Genomic DNA, 21,790 nt, shown 5'->3' with positions numbered 1-21,790 from the left:
TGTGTCGAAATTGCCAGTGCGTGACGTTTTCATTGAGTCGCACGCGAACGCGCAGGAAAGCATCTCAACCGGATAACGAATGCAAAGGAAGGCGAGACGCGTCTTCGTTTCTTTCCGCGCCCCCCCCCCCCCCCTCCCGCCTGCCGTCGCGAGACTACGACGCTGCCGGAACTTACCTGCATAACGTCGCGGCGTTACCGATTTCTCGCGCGCGTACCCGCCGTGAAAATGATCTCCCCTGCGGCACGGCGAAAGCGCGAGACGCTACCGTCGTCGTCGTCTGGTAAACGCGTGCGAATAATCATGCGCCTCAGACTTTCCGGTTCGCAAAACCGTCGAATCGCTCCTAAATTCCATTTTACACGACCGTTTTATCGAACGGTGATTTTCTCGGCGGCTCGATACGCGTGGCTTCACGGCCAACGAAACCATTTCTTGTACCTCCTTTTTCTACCCTACAGCCGCTCTGATAGGAACGGAAGGAGCAACATATATGCTCGCGGTATGCAGGTTACCAGTTGTACCTGGCTACGCGTGCGTCCTGTTTAAATGAGCAATCACTATGTTAAGATCAATATCGTACACGTTTATCGTGATAGTGGCATATTATCCGTGCTTTGACTTTGAATCGGGTTTTAATTCTAAGACAATTTCAGCCCGGATTTATAAAAGTCTTGATTATTCTACTAGCGATCCACGTAAGACTAATAGTAAGTCAAACGATAATTATGATATAAATATAAATATTTCCAACATTAATGTACAATATTCGCTGTATAAATTTTAACCACATTTCTTTTGCTGCGAAATAAATTACACAGGAAAGATAAAAAAGATAAAAATTAATTTTTTTAGTATTTAGATAAAGTAGTTTTAATTTTGCAAAAATAAGTTATACATATTTACGTGTACATATATATATATATATATTGTTAAAATTATTGAGCATATATTTCATATAATATAATATATGTGTATATAATGTATAATATATATGTATATAAAATATAAATTTTTTATTATATATATTATATGAAATAATATACTTAACATATTAATTTTTCTCCAAATTTTAAATGAAGATGTTAAAACGTTCTAAATACTCGGTAATAATGAATAGTGATAAATAAGGCAATAAACAGAGTAAAGAAGTTTCAGAGAAGCATGGAGAATATATAAAATATTTCTATACATATGTAAATTTGCATGTATGAATTGTTCGTGTGATCTCGTAAATACGGCATTCCGACCAGTGGAGCAACCACGCGGCGCATTCTTCGACTACTTTCGCCGGTGTTTGTGAACTTTACTCCATTATGCATCTATTTACGAATGCAAAATGTGGTACAGCGGCGCATCCGGTGCTCTATCGCTGCTTTGAAGCTCAATAGACCGTATCTTACGTTACGCCTTATGACTACGAGTGCAAGTTGTGTATAAATAGAAGCACTCGGTCATGGACCACGGCCATTCTTACGAGAGCCGAAGAAAGCCAAGGATTCTCCGGCGCAGGCTGCAGGCATTAATATTGAAGTCTCTCGGGACAAAGCGGAGGCGTCTCATATGTTGTCTTTTTATTAGAAAAAAAAAAAACAGGAGATGTCATAATGGAAGCACACAGTCAAACATCAAATAAATATTAATAATGTAAGATACAACGAATATAAATAACATGTTTGCTTAAATCTACATGTATAAAACAATGAGCATTTCCCAGAGGTACTGATGACTGGCCGTGGGATAAATCGACCGCTGTGTAAGAGTAATGTAAGTAAAGTTAAAGATAAAGAAGGGAAAGATTGAAAAGCGGGAGATTATACGAGCGTAAGAAAAAAAGAGTAGAAAAATTGGAGAAAAAGATTTTGAGCTTAAAAATTTTCAAGTCACTGAAATGTCAATATGGCGCGGATTAATAGAAGCTGCAGGTATTAGCACTTTTCTTTAAAGTAAAAGATAAAACATGGCGCATAATAGTAGCGTAGGCAAGAAAGGAAAAAGGAAAGAGATAACGAAGAATGCAATAAGTGAAATAGGCGCGAGCAGAACGAAAGGGAAGAGAATAGTCGGAGGGAAACGGAAAAACGAGTGAGAGACGAGATGAAGACTTTCTATGGTACGATTAAGCTTGTGTTTGGGGTTGGTGGGCGCGATAGGCGATCTCATGGGCGTCTTGCGGTAAACTTCTGGCCCATCCGTGTCCGCTACTGCCGTAGCCGCCGCCGCCGCCGCCGCCGCCGAAGTCGCCACCGCCGAAGCCGCCGCCGTGGCCACCGTCGTCGTGGCTGACGACGTGGCTACTGCTGTGATGCGGATGCGAGACCACCTCATAGGTCACGTGCTTTTGATGAGAAAGGAGCTTCTTCAGTCCGATGATAGCCGAGATTACGAGGGCGATCTTGCCAACGAGCAAGGCCTTGCCGGCTATTAGAGCGATCGCGCCGAGCGCCAGCGGCAACAAAGCGGCCGCCTTTAGGGCCATGGCCATCATCAAGGGCCCCAAGATCTTTTGTGCCTTCTCTGCAATGATATAAACATTTTTGTCTCAGTACTCAAAATCAACGAGCACTCATTTTTTAGCACTTTTTCGAGATAATTTTTTAATCAACATTAGACTTTGGCTATTTTTCTCGTACTGTGCATTAATAAATTAGATCAACAAGATATACTTGAAAGTGTATTTTTGTACTTAAAAGTATATTTTTATGCCAAAGAAATCTTGTTTTATGCTCAGAAGATTTCTAATTGTAACATAATTAATGAACAGAAATTAGTTCGTTGAGACAATCAATTTGCATGAAATAAAGGTTAATCTATCTATCGTTAAATGTAGGGTACGAATGCAGACCGCAAAGATTAATAGTGTCATTACTCTCTTTTCGCACTTCTTGGAGAACGGGAATCTAAGTGCTTCATGAGATGTAGTAGAATAGGTACGTTTAAGTATACAGTTTCACTCCAAGATGCCAATTATCCTATTACGAGATGTACCATCAAGGTACAAGTACCAGTTTTCACAGAGTAACTAAAAAATAGTGAACGATGTACAGCTAGGTGTTTATATGCGAAATATGTACTTGTTTCTACGTGCTGACTCGTGGTAGTCTTATTCACATAACTCGACGAAAATATTATTATTATCTTGAATTAGAGGAACCGTTAGCTAAACGTCAATACAGTAAAAAAAATAAAAAATCTATAAATTTATATGATATAAAATTAAAAAAGGGAAAAAATCGCGAGGTTATTCAATAAAAATGTTATGATATAATGATTTGCGTTTTGCAAATAATGCAACATAATCTTGAAGAAATTTGCATGGAAAACCGATTTTCGCGTCCCGTTGAGAATTAATCATTAAGTAACAGTAATGGCAATTCATAAGTAGATAAGTAAACGCTGAGACATAGCGCTGTGACAGCGCGCACGCAATAGCGCGTGCATTCGTTATATGGGGGTTTGATAATAATGACATTCCATAAATCATCTCACGTCAACCGGAAAGATGCGATGTGTCAATATTTTTTAAGTGGAATAGTCGAAGGTCAAGGCGAAGTACCAGAATGGAAAGTATGTCAAAAATCTCGCGCGACAAGATCTCTCCCGCTCTCTATCTCTCTCTCTCTCTCTCAACATTTCAGTGTTTGCGCTCTCCGCCGTTCAAGGGGAAGCGGAACCAGTTCTTCAGTGGGTCAACGTCTGCAGCCGGTATTGGCTTCCTCGTCGTCATCGTCACCGTACAAGCGGCGACGATGGACGCTGAGAATTCTAGTGTCGCAGCTGACGTTGCCCCGGTGAACCGTGATTATCTCGTCGGAATGCTAAAAATCTTATTTCTTTCTTTCCATTATGTCTCTGCATGACTAAAACATCTTTATTAAAAGGAGAATGCAAATTAATCATACAAAGGAATATATAGTAAAAATTTAATAAATATATAAAATATTTATATATAATAAAATAAAAATTTATATTTATTTATATATTGTAAGTATTTAGATATAATAAATAAATAAAAATTCAATAAATATAGTATATATAATATAAATTATACATTAATAGAAGATTGAAAATCATGCCAAAATATAACAGAAAAACTTTAAAAGTCCATAAAAAATTACGCAACTGGATATTTTGCATTACGAAATTATTCATTGCTCAAAAATTGCACGCATAAAATTATTTATTCTATTTTTATGTTATGCAGTAATGACAATAATGATGTAGTAATCAATGATATGTAAATTGTAAGGGTGCGTTCAGAAATTACACTCTGTGTGACTGCAGTCTTTGTTTATTGTTTATATTATACATAACATATATTATAGATAATAGACAAAGACTGTCATTCATGATGTAGTTTCCAAACGAATCTTAAAAACGAAGAATTCTGTGTAATTAATATCCATTCAGATTTATAAGAAATCCAAGCATATCGCAATATCGGAAGCAATTAATTAGAAAACTTCATTTCGCTGATTTATAACTTGATTGAGAATAGTTATTCAAAGTAATTGCGTTCAATTACTGTACTAGTTTTGCTTTCTAGGCGATCTTCTATTTGGGAAACGTGAGTTGCTAACAAATCCAATAAAATATAATTATACACCGGCGATGCGCTATCGCAACCGGTTCCGCATTACGTCCAAGTGCATCCGAAGATTGATTCTCTTATATCATTATCAGGTGATAAGTTTCATTTGATGATATACTCACTTTTCTTTCCACGACTCTCAACAGCGTTATCGCTGAAGTCCTCGAAACTGCGCCCGACGGATTCGATCGCTCCCAAGATATCGCTGCCCTTGAGATCGACTTTAACCGAGTGCGTCCTCAGGAACCTTCCGAGTCGGTCGAACAAGAGTGTATCGAAATCGTTGGATTCGATGGATCTGGCGAAAAATAAGAATGCAAATCTTACAATTCTCTCGAGTTAAGCTCAAAATCTCAAAGTTTCGAATTGCTCTCGCGAACGCGATCTCGGACAGCTCACGTAACGATCAGTAACCAACCTTGGCGCACCCTCGCCCTCGGCGTTGGACGTCTTCACGACGGTGATGCCCTCGGAGAGCGTGATGTCCTCTTTGTCGGCCAGCATCTTGTCAACGTAGGTGAATACTTTGTACTTGATGCAGCTGATGGACTCCTTCTTCAGACAGTCGGCGTATATGCTCGCCATCAGGTCGTTCTCACTCCCGCCGGCCTTGTCGCTGGTCGGCAACGCCAGGGTCGCGGTCAACGCCGCCGACACCCACAGCAACGTCGCGAAATGCTTGGCCATGGTCACCGTTGTGCAAGCTCGCCGCGTTCCACGCGTTCCCCGTGTGTCGAGAACAAAGCCGTAAATATCCTCGAGAGCCGCGTGCGTCACAATGCGGAATCGGTCTCCTTCGGACTCCTCCGTGCCCCAGACGTACAGGCGCGTTTGAACGTGATCAGGCACGCCAGGATGCGCCGATGCTACCTCGTGTGTTACATCTAAAAGAGGTTGCTTTGCTTTTATACCGAAGTAATCGCACGAGGGGAGCCCTCGTGGGTTCGCAGGCCACCGGGGGTCCGCGTTCGCGTCATACGCTCTCTCGTCTCCCTTCTCCCGCTGCTCCGTTCTCGTCACCCTCCCCACCCCCCTTTCTCTCTCTCGTTCGGTCGAGTGTATCGCGTAAGCCGCGGATAATCTCCCCACGCTGACTTCCTCCCCTTCATCGGCCTCCCTCTTGTCAATTATCATCGGAAAGATAAAAACTCGCGAGAAAAAGAGGATCGAAAGCAGAAGATTGTACAAAAAACACAAGTGTGTTTTTTTTTTTTTTTTTTTGGCGCGAATACCGTGAGACACGCATATTCTTTCATTGTACTTAAAATTCTTTAGCCTATGATTGACACGCGTTCTCGAATCGCAATCCTCTTAAGCTGATCCATCTTGTTGCTTCTTCTACATTTTATTTCTCCTTTTGCGTATTTCTCCGCCTACTCTTCCTCCGACGACGTCCAACGTTCTCACGTTATGGACCTACTTTGAGCCGCATTAACCCGCGATAGAAGGGGAGCCCCACCAATTACAATCGGGACCAGATTCGATGAGGGAAAATTCTATGGGCATTCAGGACGACGACGGAAAAAGTATACGTAGATCCCCTGTGATTTGCCGCACCATTTAGCCCGGCCGCGGTCGTATGATTATTGCGAGAGTGTTGCGCGACTCGAATGACCATCGCGCGTGCACGAGTCTACATGCGTCGCAATAATGTCGATTCGAGACGCCTAATCAAGAAATTCTAGTCAGCTGCGAGACCTCCTCGATAACCGCTCGCCGATGTGCAATTCACGGAACGAAATTCTAGGGCTCTTAAGGCAAGACATATACTATCAACGCGATATCCCTCTTCGTTCATTCAAATGAACTCGGCGACTGTCGCTCCAGATATTGCGATTCAATCAGGCCGTACAGTTTCGGCAGATATACGCGCACAACGCGCACCGCGCGCACCGAGAACGAATTCGGCGTCGGCGGATGCGATTACAGTCTCCATTAGTGGCGGCTGATGACTCATGTTTCACTATTCACGGCTTGATTAATTCTTCATACTAAGTAGCACACTCTGTGCGTAACGCACACACAAGTCAACAGATACCAATCCGCTTACGGTAAATTGCAATTATTTTCGTTCCTCAACGCTACTTTCCTGGCTACAATGGGTAAATCGTGAGAATACAATGGGCGTTATCTCGCCATTTAATCGCCCAATTTTATCTGAAATTTATGCGTCCCGGGATGATCATTTGGAGCAGACGAGCGGGCGCAAATTCGCGTGTCTCGCACGAAAGCGTTCGTAGTGCAATTCGGAGGCAGTTAATTGTTGCAGGTGATGTCGCTCCATCGCCGAAAAATTCATCGGCAAATGATGAACACGAGATATTATCCCTGGAACGAGGTCGCTCACCTATTTATAACTGGGTCGAGAGCGTTGGGCGATCGTTTTGATCTCTCTTCCTCTCTCTGTCTCCCGCGTCTCCCTCTCCTCTGCATCCGTCTTTCTCTTTCTCCTTCGCCGTCTTCTCTTCTTGCTCCTTCCCACAGTAACGACGTTCTCGAACCCGACTTCTCTCGGGGATCAAGATCCCCCCCGCGAGAAATACGCGAGAGCGAATGTCGCCTTGAGCGAAATCACACACCTGACGCGGCCTGTAACCCGGCGGGTTCTTTCAAACTTCAAACGGAATATAATCAAACGGAAATCACGCCTGTACGCGCTTAAACAAAAGCGAATGTCTCGCATTTTTATACGTGGGAGCAACGTTCTCATCAACTGACGTTTTCATCAACCCTTAATGGTTGTCTGCTTTTTGTGACAAATGAATAAATGACTCTGACATTTAGAATGCGTTTGTACTTAATGTTGAAGTTTGTTGTTTTTTTATTTATTACAAAAGTCGCATTAGATGTAAACGTGCAATGATCAAAAATTCGATAAATCTTCTATATTTAAATATATTTAATGAACGACAAATAATAGTGTCGTGCAAATTAGATTTGTAATACATGAAATATCTATGAAATTAACGATGCAGAAATGATTGAATTTAACATAATGTATTAATTATACAAAATTCCATTACGGTACTTTATTACTTCGTATTTTGTTTCTAGCTCGCTCTAAATCGTCAAGAAAGTATCTTATTTAAAGTAGCGGAGCTACTTAAAAAATTATTCAGATATTACATATGCCGTAAGTAAGGCGGAAAAAGAGATCAACGTAGACGAATGAAGAAAGCACTGAGCGCAAATTATGAGAGAAACCGCGAATATCGCTTCTGTGATATTAATTAATCAATCAACGAAAATAATTAAGCACGAGGGCACTAATTAGATTTTGTTATAGCAGATATATCTATTTTGCAAAATGTGACGTGATCCTGACTGTCAAATGTCAAAAGTCACGGGAAAGGTAACGGTCGACCGACGATTATTTCAAAGGCTCGGTTCAAGTTCAAGGTATACCGGCCAGCAAGTCGGATCCGTCAAATACCAGCACGTCAGATCAATCTGTAGCGTTCGTGTATGCACTGCTATGCAGGCCGTATGCACATGCGACGCCAGCATCTTGTAAATGCAGAGCCGGCATACACAAGATCATAGAACATCTCATCCGCCGAGCGGAGATGCATTTTATGAATGAAATTTATCTCGGAGAGTATTGCAGTTTAGAGAGTAGACTAGGCAAATGGAGGATGATAGGACGCGAAATGTGATAGAAAATTACAGAGCACAAATGGAAATGCAAAGTATGATATGCAAATGAAAACGTTGCCTCGCAAATTTTGAATAAACAAATTTAGCTTGTAAGTTAACAATACGTAAATAATATTTTGATTACTTTTAGACAAAAAAGAAAGTGTAATAAAAAAATAAAGGTAATTTGGAGCATTTATTTGCCAAGTGCTTCAGCGACATTGCTGAAGAAAAATATTTGTTACACGCACAAAGTAGATCAGAGTCGCGGTAAAAAATAACGAGACGACCGGTGCTCCGCATCGATCGATGCATAGATACGACATGCGCGCACCTAATAATGATCTAGGAAATCGAGTTATCGTTAGGAAATCTAGTAACCCAGTGACGCATGAGAAACTCTCGAAACTAATCGTGACGTGAGAACCGTACCTGGATTTAGATGCGGATAAAAGACGCGATCGGCGCACGAAACTTTATGACTCTCTAATAATGAGACGACGGACGGTCGGTGCTATGACCGAGTGGAGAAATTCCGCTTTTGTGAGCTCGAAGAACCGTTCTATTCATCCGCTTACACATCCGTGACAGGCCGCAGTGCTAATTTTCATGACATTTTTTTTTATTCGCTCTATGCACAGCGTCTATTACATCGCGTGATCGTAAAAGAAATACTACTCGTTTTTCTACTAATAAAATGTTTTAAACATTCCTGACATCTATTGGAAAGGCAATTGAAATTAGAACTAAAGCTGTTGCACAGCAAAGATTCGTATTAATTACATTAAAATAATGTATCAATTAATTATATTTTAAAGTATTAAAATAATATTTAAAAAATAAAGGCATGTAAAAAATTAAGGGCTGCATCACTAAAAATAAGAATCTTTAAGTTTAAAATTTTATTTTAATTTTATTAAGATAATTTTATCTAAGTCTTTTATCAACATCTTTCTCAAGAGCTAAATCTTAAAAAATAGCTCTTATCGTAGCATTAAATCATACTACGAATGAAAGTAATTCCTCTTCCTTTCGAAGCAACTTCGTATCTTTTTCTCTGATGTCCTTCCAAGATTCGTAGTCGTCGTTGTTTTAAAGCAACGTAATGAAGCATGACAATCGCTTTTTTGCAATCGTTCTTCTCCATGTCAGTCTCGTGTCTCACGTTGCATTTCGTGCAAATAATTTGTCGTTCGACGCCTTTTATTCGTGCAAAGATCTTTAAATATTTTTATTTATATACTTTTTTCGTTTAAAGTAAATTATAATACTTAGCTACTCGTGATGTTTATCGTACGACGTCTACAGCAAAAGAATAAATTGTATATTTTATCCCATTTTCCGCTTACACTATCAGTTGGTTCCGTTTTCTTTTTCAGCGGCGGTATATCTTTTCACTTTGCGTAAATCTTAACGTTATCTACAGTGTCGCGGCGCACTGGCCCGCGCCACGTCGTCCTAGAAAACGTTAGACCAGCACATGCCTATTGTAGAAGTAAAATTCTTTTTACTGCGCTCGGGGTGGGGTTTTAGCGCGACAGAAGGAAGAAATGCGGTATTTCGCCTCAACCTGCTTTCCAGCTATCTATTTTTCTTCTATGTGGGACTCGAAGACGCGGGTCTCGAAAAGATTTTAGTAGGATGTCTGTCTCGTCGACCCTATTAAGAATGACGAACACTAGTCGTGACCTTTCGTCATGACCTCCGGTCATCGTGAATCGAGAAAACAACCGATTCCGAGCCCGGATACACCTGAGACATGCACTTTCCCCTACAGCTGCACACCGCGGTCGAGAGCCAGCCGGCATTTCCATCTCGTCGGCTCGACTTCCACTGACCGCCGATCGGATGACTCGTCAAGGAGAGCAAAACACTCGCGAATGTATATTAACAGTTTCATATATACTCTTTATGCAACGTGGTCACCGCGACGAGAAGTTTCGCTCGTGAAAATGAGAAAAAAATTCTTCCCGGAAGACTGGAAAGTTGCCGTTACCGTGACGACAATTTCTCTTTTTCGAAGCTTCTCGATTGATTTATCAATGACTTGTCGGTATCGAGAATGAAAACATTAATAATATGCAAAATGCACTAATTTAAATTTTAACGTAATTGCCAGTCACCAAATCTTTCATTTAAAAATTTGGACTTTCACTGCTGGCAGTTTGCATGAAAAAAAAATACCCTCGTTAAATTGCACTTTGAAATAACTATGATATAATAAATGTCGAATTGCAAAATATGTAGTTTATGTAATAGTGCGCCACGTCAGTTGCAAAAAACATATATACAGGAAAAAGGAATAAAATAATATTTTAGAATATGTGGGGGGAACAGGAAGAGAGAAGGGCAGTTTTAATAACTCAATATTTGTACAAATAATATTATATTAATAAACATGCGTATTACAAAGCATACAGTTTTGTAAGGATGTGGCTTAATGTGTTTCATATACATCGTATTGGACTAGATGTAACTATGATTCTGCGTCGAGAGTAAGTCTTGTTACAGAGATATCGCGTTTAAAGCTCGCGCTGCAGTCGCGATGCCGATGTATTAATGCATCTATAATATCGTATCCCAATGGGTTAATGTAGCCGTGATTCGCGAGTTACGGCACCACCGGACGAACGTGTTGCGACTAGCCTCTCAGTTTGATTTCATTACATTTTATCTGCTCGATTTGTTTTCAGACGCGTATGCGCGAGCGAGTGTAATATATACTTTATGTACATCGCGGAAGGGCCACAGACCGCCCTGTTTACTAATGACGATAAATAAGAATAAATATCTTCATGAACGCTAACAGCGGAAAGTCAACGTGAAGCTTGAATTATCCACTTTCGTCGATATCCCATTCTTCTCGTCGTCTGTTATCCATAGAAAAAGTAGTAGAAGAAGAAGAAGAAGGAAAGATAGCAGATATCAGCGTCCGTCGCTAGTGATGATATCCAGAGTACGCTTGGCTGTGCGAGTAAGCGTGAGGATCTTCCCAGCCGGCGGAGGAGCCGCCGTTGGCCCATCCAGCAGACGCCACTGGAGCGGACCATCCGCCGCTGACGGGACCAGACCATCCACTGCTCACAACAGGCCCGCTGCTCCAGCCGCTGTTATAAGCGGTGACATCGTGATGATGACCGCCCTTGCCCGACCAAAGTGCTCTCAAGCCGATGAACGCGGAAATGGCGAGGGAGATAAGAGACACGAGGATCGCCTTCTTCGCTATGAGGCCGACGGCGAAGTACGCGAGAGTCGCCAGAATTCCGAGCTTTACTTTCGCGGCAATTAGAAGGGGCAAGATGTTTTTCAATCCTCCCTTCTTCTTACCTCGAGCTGAAATATTACAAAATTATTGAATAGAAAACTTCCTTACGTCATTATGCGCTAAAACTTTCTTAAAATCTCAAAATTATTAAATTTGATTTTTTTTAATTTTGTCAGAACTTTTATTTTTATGATAAAAAAAGAAAATTTATGAAAATTTTAATTTTTTTTTTTTTTTTACATCGAAATAAATATTATTTTTAATCTAAATTCTTGTATTTAAAAAATTTATATTTTGTTTCTATATTATACATTGTTTTTTTTTAAGTATATTTACCGTTTAATTTAAATAAATTATTTTTTTTAATGAAATAAAATTCTTTCTAATTTAATAGCACTTTTAATTTATCAATATATAAATAACGATTATTAGAAATTATATACATTAATTAAAATTTTACCTTCAACAACCTCATCAACGGCCTGACGAATCTCTGATGGCACAGACTCGCTAATAGATCGAGCCGATTCACGGAGTTTCTCAAAAGCAGGTGCAAGGTTGACCTGAAAAAAATTAATGACTTGAATTCAATCACACGCGTATATAGACATAAAAAAAACTCGAATTGAAAAATAAAATTTATCAATTATTGCAACATAGTTAGGCTATTGATAGGCTACTTATTTCAATATTTTTGCTCTACCCTAAGGCTGCGGCCAGTGAAAAGTTGTCCGGCTCCATCACTAATGAAGTTCTCGAGGGTGTTCTGCCTCTCCACGATGTCGTTAGCGGCGTCCATCTCTTGATCATAAACGAGCGCCTTGCCAGACCTAGCACTACCAGCGTCGGCATCACTCTTCACAAGGCTGATTCCGCTGACGAGTTCAAATTTATCCTTGGCGAGGAATTCCTTAGCAGTCCTGTATAGGGTCTTTTGCACGCAGGATATGCTGTCTTGCTTGAGGCATTCGTCGATGCTCTGTCCGGCGGTGAGAACGACCGCGATCGTCAAGATCAATAACTTCTTCAGCAACGTCATGATTACTTGCGAATTTCACGAGATTAGAGAAGAATTAACACCAGTTCGCGGCACCACAAATCAAGAGATACTCGATGGATCTCCAAAGCTGCACGTCGGATCAACCGCTGTAGATCTCCCTTTTCCGAAAGGCCGTCCCGTGCGTAGTGAATTTCGTGGTCCATCGGACCATCTCTTTAGCTTATATTTGGTTGAAAACTCCCCTCTTCTGTCTCCGCCGGTGACCGCCCCACCGCCTCTTTTTTTCTTCTTTCTGTTTGGCATGCGTCGTGAATGCGTGTGCGTCACGTGTGTCGCACCGCCGACGTTTAACCGCACGTCGACGTATAGACGGTCCCCGCCCAATAGACGATAAGTTTACCTACGCGTTCGAGGTTCGGCCACACCGTCCATCAAGGCGCGACCTGCGACCTACCTACGACGACAGAGCAAATAGAGGCCGGGCGTATGGGTGCTGCGAGCGGCGACGCCTCGAGCGTTAGTAAAAACGCTTTCTTCCAACAACATTCTTCTTAGGCATACTAGACCACCTTTGCATTGCGGTACGTATTACACGGGATATGCAATTTCTAGCTGGACACGTGAACAGTACGTCCAAATGCAAATATTATATACAGAATAATGAAATGGTAAAAATTCATACAACATTCTATCAGATAGAATTCCAATATATTTGGATTGTAAAAAGCATAGAAAATATCATACATTAGATGTAGGACATTTCTCTTTTTATACGTATAGCATAGAATATAAACTTTGTTTGCCGTTTAGCTTAAGATATTAAGCACATGTGTGTTTTGGTAATAAAATCTAAATATAACTTGCTAATTACATTGTTAAATATTTTAACGTAATAATTTAAAGCCATTAATGACACGATTGACTTTATTATTTCGGAATTAATCTTTTGTAACGAGATAAACGATTCGTGTTAACCAATACTTTTCAAATTTTATTACAGCATTTATGTGATAATTAATGTAATATATGAGTCATACTGCGTAAAAAGAAATTATTGATGTCTGACATATTTTCGACAGGTTCACGACGATGCTTCTCGCTTGTCCCGATTATCTCGCACACTTACGTATGCAAAAGCGAAGAAAGAATAGACGAGGCCCAAATTTCCAGAATGTGTTAATTTTCATATAAACACACACTCTCGAAAGAATTTTACCGGCATCTTAAAAATTCCAGTCTTATTACCAACTTTCATATATATCACTTATTAAAGCTGCTTGAGAATTTATTATTATCTTGAGAGAAAGACAATAAAAAGCTTGATGAGAAACGATTGCTCAGCATATTCAGCCGCAAACATTGCATTAACTAAGTAGAAAGCGTATGTGAATTAACATTTAAAAGAACCAGTTAAATGCCCAATAATGCATTCATTATAGTTTCTACAAATAGCCGTAAACTATGTTTAATTAACCCACGTTACAACCTTTCGCGCGAGTAAAGAAGAAAAAGGACGATGCGGTGAAGGAGATAGCCGAGCAAATAATGCGACTTCTGCGTCTGATTAGACGTCGTACTCTCACTACTGAAAACCTCGATTCGCGAGAACGCCAATAAACCGTGTATGCGTCCCGACACGCTCGTATCGCGTCTGGACAAGCGGCAATATAATCAGCGATAGCTTAAGTAGCTCAACTAGCTTCCTCGTCGACGGTGACAATCGTCGTTGCAGTTCGAGGAGAAAAGCTTTAAAATTATGGTACTCTCTCCTTGTAGATGGGTCCTTGCGTGCGGACACGTTCGGCATGAATGAAAGAAAACTGGTGTAGATCAGGTTCAAACATCCCGGATCCGACCTTCATCGCGACGCACGCGGCCACCACTTTCTATTCTGACCCTGTGACTCTCACGGGCCGGCGGATAACGCCTCTTGTCATTTTCATTTCGTTCCTTCGGCAGTGGGCAGGGCGGGGACAACGGTATGCACGAAAATCTGCGTATTCAGTGGGCGTGTATCTATGTGGCGGCGTGGATTCGATTTTCGAGAAAGTGAAATCATCAGTAGTCTGTGAATGAGACTGCTGACGCGGCGAGAACGCACCGCTTGATGAATGGCCGAAATTTTGCGGAAACATAGCCGGAAACATGTGTAAGAAATACGAAATATTTCATTCACACCTCCTGAGAAAGCATAGAAAAAAAGTATTACGAATAGAAAACAGGATTATCTTATCTTGAGAATATCGTACGGTAGTGCATTACATCTTTTATAATTTGCTTCTTACAAGGTCTTTTTTTTTTAATTCTTAAAAGCTTGGAGAGAAAAATTTTATATTTTAAAATAAAACATTTTACATACTCTTTTTTCGGATTGAACGTATTATGCTGTTCGATGAAACGGAAATTAAGGATAAATATTTTCATTAAACAAATTACGCCGACTTTCGCTCTTATCGCGTAAATCCTTATTAAAATACTTGTGGAAAGAGAAAAAGGAGACTTCACTACTTTTTTTATTACAACCTTATGAAATTTGCTCGTAACATTTACTTTTCTTCATTATTTACATATTACAACCATTACTTTTCTTTGTTTGATTTGATTATGTTAAATTGTTGCAAGCAGAAAAAAAGGAAATGAGATAGTTGCATGACGTCCGTTTTCCGCTGTTCCGCTGACTAGAGATCACACGCCTTCTTTTGTTAATCCACGTATGTGTAAAGAAATACTCTCTTGAACTCTCTCGGCCGATGAATCTTCTCGTAAGAATAAGAATATAAAAGGATTTAATGATGAGCAAGTTTAGCAACAGCACGCAGTTCCTACCTTACGTCAGTACTCATTCATCCTTTCTCGGTCATTGGGTAGCGTTCAGAATCCTTTCGTCGATCCTTCATTCCCATCGGAAGAGCAAGCCTTAAAAAGTAAAACCAAAGTTTCTCCTTTACGCTCAACGACAGTAACGATCGTTAAGCCGCAGACACGCCTGTTGCGGTAAAATCACTGTTCTGCGTGAAGAGTACCGACAATTTAAATCAAAGGTATCATTTCCTTCAGTGAAACGGGAATTAAGAACGGATCTTTTCATTAAACAAATTGCGCCGACTCTCGCTCTTATCGCGTAGATTATTATTAAAATGTGCTTGCTAGAAGAGAGAAAAACTTGACTTTTTCTCATATCGCATCAAAGACTCAACAAAGTGTGTTAAGGATATTTTATATATGAAAGATATACAGTATGTAATTATTTGCTATTTATTATAATTATATTGCTTTATCTGTAAAGTTTAGAAAATTTATAATCGAATTTAATCTCTATTCTAAATATTTATCCTATTCGTAACTTTATTTTTATAATAATAAATTATTTTACGCTAATTAAATTAGTAACTAATTGGCGATAAAGTATTTTTTTACAGTCGAATAAATTTAATATTAACAATATAAATATCTTCTAGCTTTAAAATCATGGACTTTTTAATAAAAATTAAAATATTGTTAATATTAATTTTATTTAGTTATGAGAGGTGCATATTTTCTCTATAAGAACTGTTTTAAACCTACAAATTCAACATAGAAGTTTTTCTACTTTATTCTTGAATATATATGTCGAAGACATTGACCAACTTTCGAAGGTCGTGGAATTTTTCCAGACCAATATGTCAATGAGTCAAGATGGTCTCACGATATCTAGAATATTCTGTGAATAAAGAGCCATCCACAAAAATATCTTCCCGATTTAGGGCAACAAATATCTCTATGATCAACGCTCGTGACTAATTTCTCGTTCTAAATCAAGAAAGAGATACGTATAGTACTCGATATTCTAGTCTTCGGACTTGTCAGTAACCGGTTTAATGTCTGTCGATCGACTGTGCTAGGAATTTCTGATGCAATGTCCGATCGATTCTACGATGCTGCTTGGCCATTGACACGCAGCGTACGACCTGAAAAATCGAACGATAGCCAAGCACCTCAGATTTGCATTTTAAATTTTCTTACGAGGTTTGTAATGAGTGTGGAATGTAACGGGGTACTCTTCCACGTCTGACTGGTTCTTCTTTCCTATGGACCGCGATGCGGTGACTGTGCTAGAAAACGCGGTGTTAATTCTTTCATTGTCTGCTGGACATTGTAGCGCTGAAATCACATTTCACATTTCATATTGTTGACGAAGGAACTCGGGCTTTTGATAAGACAGAAAACTATCTTATTAAAATCGATATTACATGTAGCCGAAGGTAATGCTAATCAACAAGTTATCTGGTGGACTATAGAGCAGAGCAAAAGACAGATAGATAGATCGCCGATAGATATATCGCTCATTTATTTCTTTATAAAGAATTATAGTTCTTTAAAAAAAAAAAAAATCTGAAATTCTCGCTGAATCATCTCGCTGATTTACGATCAAAAGAAAGAAAATGAATGGCGCACTTCCATTGATCATCGTGCTTCGCAGTAATTACTATTCATTGCTACTTTCATTGTTATTAAACATAATAGACACGATGATTCAATTATTCATGCGTGACATAACGCATTTACCCTCATTCTTTCAATTCTCGTCATGAAAGTAGTGCTACAACTGTCTACATGTTGTTCGACATTAAATATAATAAAGATATAAGAATAAATATTCTCAGTAGTAAAATAATTTGTAAAGTCAATTCGAATTTGCAACTCGACGAATTCTGAACGAATTCCTCCCGCATTTTACATGAATAAGATCGCAGCGAACTGCATCGCAGCAGACTGCACTCGCAGCGAAGCGACCGGCTCCGCTCGGTGCTGCGCCGCCGTCTGAGCCACCGCCAACGCGGGTCTCCACATTTTATGATATTCGAAACGTAAAAAAGGAAACGATCGGTATGTATGTCAGTAGGTCCCTCAGCCGACGCTCTTCCTTCCCCTTCCGCGCGGCGAGAGAAGGAGCTGGGGGTTGCAGTGGGAGGAATCCAAGACCGAGAAGCGGTCGAGAGATGTGGACGGAGAGAAAGAGCCGAGAGCGTTCTTCTCTCGTCCTCTCGCTCGCGACCGGGCCTTTCTTTCGCCTCTCCTTTGCCTCTTTCTCTTCCTCGGCGTCTTTTCTTCCGTCGAACTCTCCAATCCGCTTCGCTTCGAGATACACGCGGGAACGCCGCGGATAAAAACGGACACCGATCTGCGTCCGCAGACGCATTCTCGCAATTCATTTTTGCAGCTGAAAAAGGCCCGAAATTCGTCCCATCGAAACTCACGACGAATTTCTACGTACGAATTACACGACAGAGTAGCGCTGCATTCCGGAAACTAGCATGGATCTATCGGAAAACTCGTGAAATATGCGCGAATAAGTATATGCAAAGCGCATAATAGAGCTGCATTATTAATCGTATTCGTTGCGCGCCGTCGCGACATCGCCGTATGTCATTGAAAGTTACACGCTCAACTTTCGGTACGCTATTGCCATTAATCCACTTAGGTGACATCCGCGCGCACCGACTATTATTAGCCCCGCATTGTGCGGTTGCGCGTCGTGACGAACGTTAGTTCGGTAAACGCAACCGCGCGCAGGTGAATATGCAACATGAGGCACGGCACAGGTCGCTGGCACACTTTCCTCATTGGCGCGATTCGTTACCCCGTTCTTGCGATTTTCCAATGCTGCGTGCGCGAGCAAAGTAGCGAGATCGTGGCGGACGCGCGCCAGCGAACCACATCGCTTCATTTGCAAGCTTGTTGCTCTAAATGTCTCATTAATTTCGCGCAATTAATAACGTTACGCTGGCGCGTCCAAAAATTGCGCACTAAACGATGGATAAACTAACACCTTGTGCTAAAACCAATTTTATGACTTACTTAGCGCTCAACAATGTTGAAATTATGAGATCCCATTTTTGCACCGTCAAATATCATCGAGTCTCGATGTCGCACGATCGAAAAGTGGTAATAAACGTAAACACAATGTTTTCGTACCAAGCACGTATGCTTTATTAACATGTGTTGCACAACAATAAATATGTGTGTAAAAAAAATAAATAAATAAAAAAAAGTCAAACAACGTACTTTGGTTTCTTCGGTCTGTGATCTTTCACTCCTGAGAGAGTCCTATCGGAATGGTGGGCCAAAAGGGATCGATTACCACATTTCCCGCGGACGAACATTTGTTGAACATCACTTTCTACCTAGCTGTCAATCAGTTTCTCGGTCACTGTCGTCTCGTCGATGTCACTGTCACTGATCTCGCGTCGCGTCGCGTCGTCGGTCATTTTCCTGGCGCCCATTAACCCTCCTACCGCGACTGACGTCTGCAGTTTTACACAGCTGAGAAGAAATGAAAGCCACGTTGAAAAACGCACGTTGCGTTGGATGAATGAAACGACGATGACAATGATGATGCGACTGCAATGTAAATTACGTGAACGGGAATGCCCAACGTGCCGCGTGTCAACGTGATTGTATCGGTCTAGTCGTATCTAAGAATATCTTTAACAGGCGATAGGAGAGTTGAGAAGCTCGAGGATCGGTTCAAGGTCGCGATTGATACTGCGATTAATAAGAGAGATCAAGATGCCCGTAAGTTTGCGTAAAGGTTGGCGTATCCTCTGTAGGGTAATTGCGCGGAGTCGTCGTCGCCGGTCGATCTCTTGCGATGATGATGGCCGACTTCCTGCGCGTAAACGACGTGATGGCCGTGATCTTCACCGCCGCCCGCCAACTTCTTCACGGCTACGATCAGGGACAGCATCAGGGCCATGGCCGAAACCGTCAGCGCCTTCATGGCCAGCAGACCCAGCGCACCGAAGCCCATAGCGGCCATCATTTTACCTAGGTGCGTTAAGAAACCGTGAATTTTAAATTAATACGGAATTTAATTATAGCTGATGTGTGATATAAGCTTACATCGAGAACGTAATGACTGCGTAACACAGTGATACACTGTGTTATTTACACTGCATTATTTTAATGATTAAATATAATTGAATAAGTTAAAAATATAAATTTACCATTAATAAACTTGTAAACATTTTACATTTACCACATTTGCGAAAGGTAATAAATAAAATCAAATACAAGAGTAAACTAATAAAATTTAGCGTGTAAAAGTGATAAATATTACTTTAGTCTGCAATATATATTTTAACAAAATATGTAGAGTTTTACTGTTATTTTTTATTTTATTTAATTTATAAATTAATATAAAATATTTTTTTATTCAAATCTATAATATTCACTTTAAATGCTTTAACAAAATGTGCAGACTTTCTATTATTTTAGTTTTATTTTATTCACAAGTTTGTGCAGTTTAATTTATAATAAAATTGTTTGATTTAATTTATAAAAAGGAAGCAAAACGTATTAAAGATATGCTTAGGTGTTAAATAACGCGTAACGATTACGTTCACATCTGACTTAACGAGCCATCTATTTATGCAATACTAATTATTCACGAGCGCTTACCCATCATAAGAGCCAGTATAATCATACCGCCGCCGCCTTTCTTGCCGCCGCCGCCACCGCCCTTACCGCCGCCGAAACCGCCGCCGCCTCCGCCAAATCCTCCTCCATCCTTTCTCGCTGCAAAATACAAATTCTCAGAAGCTCAGAGAAATTCTCGCGAATTTGCGATATTATTCACGTCGTTAATTACCAACCTTCAAACTCGGAAGGCAAGCTCTCCTTCAAGGCGCTCTCGATATTCGGAGGAAGTAGAGACGGCAGTTTGATCCTCAGTTCTCTACCTTCCAAAAATTGTAGGAAAGGTCCGAGGCCTCCGAAGCCCTTCAACGCCTTGGACTTGCGATTCGAGCCGGGTACCTCGATCAAGCTCACGCCGTCGAACAGCTCGATGTTACGTTCCTTGCTAGTGGTGTCCAGCAGCTGTTGTACGATCTTACGGACGATTCGCACTCCGTGACAGGAAACCGACATGTTCTTGGAGTCCTCCGTCGCGCACGACGTGGAGAATCCCGTCCACGCGTCCTCCGCGGTGGCGGCGTCGATCGTGTCGACGATCGACAACGCGTAGATCACGAACGCCAGGCAGACGAGCTGACGTCGACGACCGATTCCCGGTATACCGCCTAACCAGAGCATCGTTTTGTCCGGAAACGAAGCGTCGCGATACGGAAACGTACAAGTTCCGTTGGGGACCCGCCGCGGATCTGCTTCCGCTTTTTTTCTTGCGTCGTTAGACCGTCACCACGTGACTAAGGAGAACCCCGCGTGCACACACGTAGCTGTGGAACCTACGGCGGAGGTTCGAGTGCTGCAGCGTTAGAGCTTGCAATTCGCGTTTATATAGATCTACGTGACGGTCGGTGATTGTACTAAGAAAAAAGCAAGGGGAGCATCGGATCGGTACGTTGGTCGCCGCTCGCTGCTCTTGCTGTGCATTAGCCGGCAATTTTTCGTTCGCATAGACGCCGGTCTCTTCAGCGATTCGTTTAATTCTTGTTTCCGACGCGTTTCAGAGCGTTACGGCGCGGTCGGCTTGCGAGAGCGAGCCTCCGCGATCGGCGCGGATGACGCCTTCTCGCGCCCGCCGGGGCCGCTCCCTTCCCGCAGCCTCTCCCGCTCAACTCTCCGCACCGCGTAATGCGCATGCATCCAGCGAGAGATCTGCAGCATCATTCTAGATCACGTGCCTATTCAGCTCCCGGATCATTCGATAACCGCGCGCGTGATCTCGTCTCGGATGCCGGCTGCTGCTCTCCTTCTCCTTTCTCTCTTTCCGTGCTTTAGTGGAGCGGAAGAGAACGTTCCGATTTCGAATCGTGATCACACTGTACGCACGTCTGGCTAAATGATACACGCAAGCATCCACGATATCGCTCGCGCTCATGCAAGAAAAACCAACGCGGAATTTCGCGCATCGCCGACGCCGGATCGTTGCCGATCTTATTTTCCAACAGGTAGTTAGTGTCAATGTACGTAGGACGTACGGGCAGACCCTCCCCTTTGCGCGTACCGGGGAATGCGAGAAATCCGAATGAGCACGGGAAGGGGCCGAGGAAGGAGGAAGAGAAAGAAAGAGACGACGACGACGACGACGACGACGACGACGACAACGGCGGCGGCGGCGGCGGCGGCGCGGACGAGGATGACAAATGTGGATGAAAAGGAGAGAGATGATGAACCAAATCTAGTTCATCTCCATGTGCCTTTCTCTTCTGTTCCACTTCCCCTCGCATGCCCGATACCGCGGTATATACGTAGCAGAGCCTGGTAGGTATAACTACAGCCGGTTCGAAATCATTCTTCCGTTCTTCGGGACGACTCGATCGCATACGGACGATCGTGATACAAACCTCATCGA

The 21,790-nt window shown here is 41.6% G+C and overlaps 3 protein-coding genes across 3 annotated transcripts; all 3 read right to left on the bottom strand.

Moving 5' to 3' along the window:
* Positions 1-1,101: 1,101 nt before the first annotated feature.
* On the bottom strand, positions 1,102-6,060 carry Osi7 (Osiris 7). The gene is made up of 3 exons (XM_012372692.2): positions 5,010-6,060; positions 4,714-4,889; positions 1,102-2,517 (listed from the first exon to the last, which is right to left on the bottom strand). Exons 1-3 carry the CDS (start codon positions 5,723-5,725, stop codon positions 2,120-2,122), a joined length of 1,290 nt encoding a protein of 429 aa, XP_012228115.2. The 5' UTR covers positions 5,726-6,060; the 3' UTR covers positions 1,102-2,119.
* Positions 6,061-10,596: 4,536 nt separating this feature from the next.
* On the bottom strand, positions 10,597-12,981 carry Osi6 (DUF1676 domain-containing protein Osi6). The gene is made up of 3 exons (XM_067355240.1): positions 12,196-12,981; positions 11,953-12,055; positions 10,597-11,560 (listed from the first exon to the last, which is right to left on the bottom strand). The coding sequence occupies exons 1-3, from the start codon at positions 12,529-12,531 to the stop codon at positions 11,166-11,168; spliced, it is 834 nt and encodes a 277-aa protein (XP_067211341.1). The 5' UTR covers positions 12,532-12,981; the 3' UTR covers positions 10,597-11,165.
* A 4,258-nt stretch (positions 12,982-17,239) lies between these two features.
* On the bottom strand, positions 17,240-20,757 carry LOC105675497 (uncharacterized). The gene is made up of 3 exons (XM_012372694.2): positions 20,127-20,757; positions 19,933-20,049; positions 17,240-19,299 (listed from the first exon to the last, which is right to left on the bottom strand). Exons 1-3 carry the CDS (start codon positions 20,566-20,568, stop codon positions 19,037-19,039), a joined length of 822 nt encoding a protein of 273 aa, XP_012228117.1. The 5' UTR covers positions 20,569-20,757; the 3' UTR covers positions 17,240-19,036.
* Positions 20,758-21,790: the final 1,033 nt, after the last annotated feature.

This window comes from Linepithema humile, chromosome 5 (assembly GCF_040581485.1).
Source record: "Linepithema humile isolate Giens D197 chromosome 5, Lhum_UNIL_v1.0, whole genome shotgun sequence".
NCBI lineage: Eukaryota > Metazoa > Arthropoda > Insecta > Hymenoptera > Formicidae > Linepithema > Linepithema humile.
This window is presented reverse-complemented; position numbering and strand designations above follow the sequence as displayed.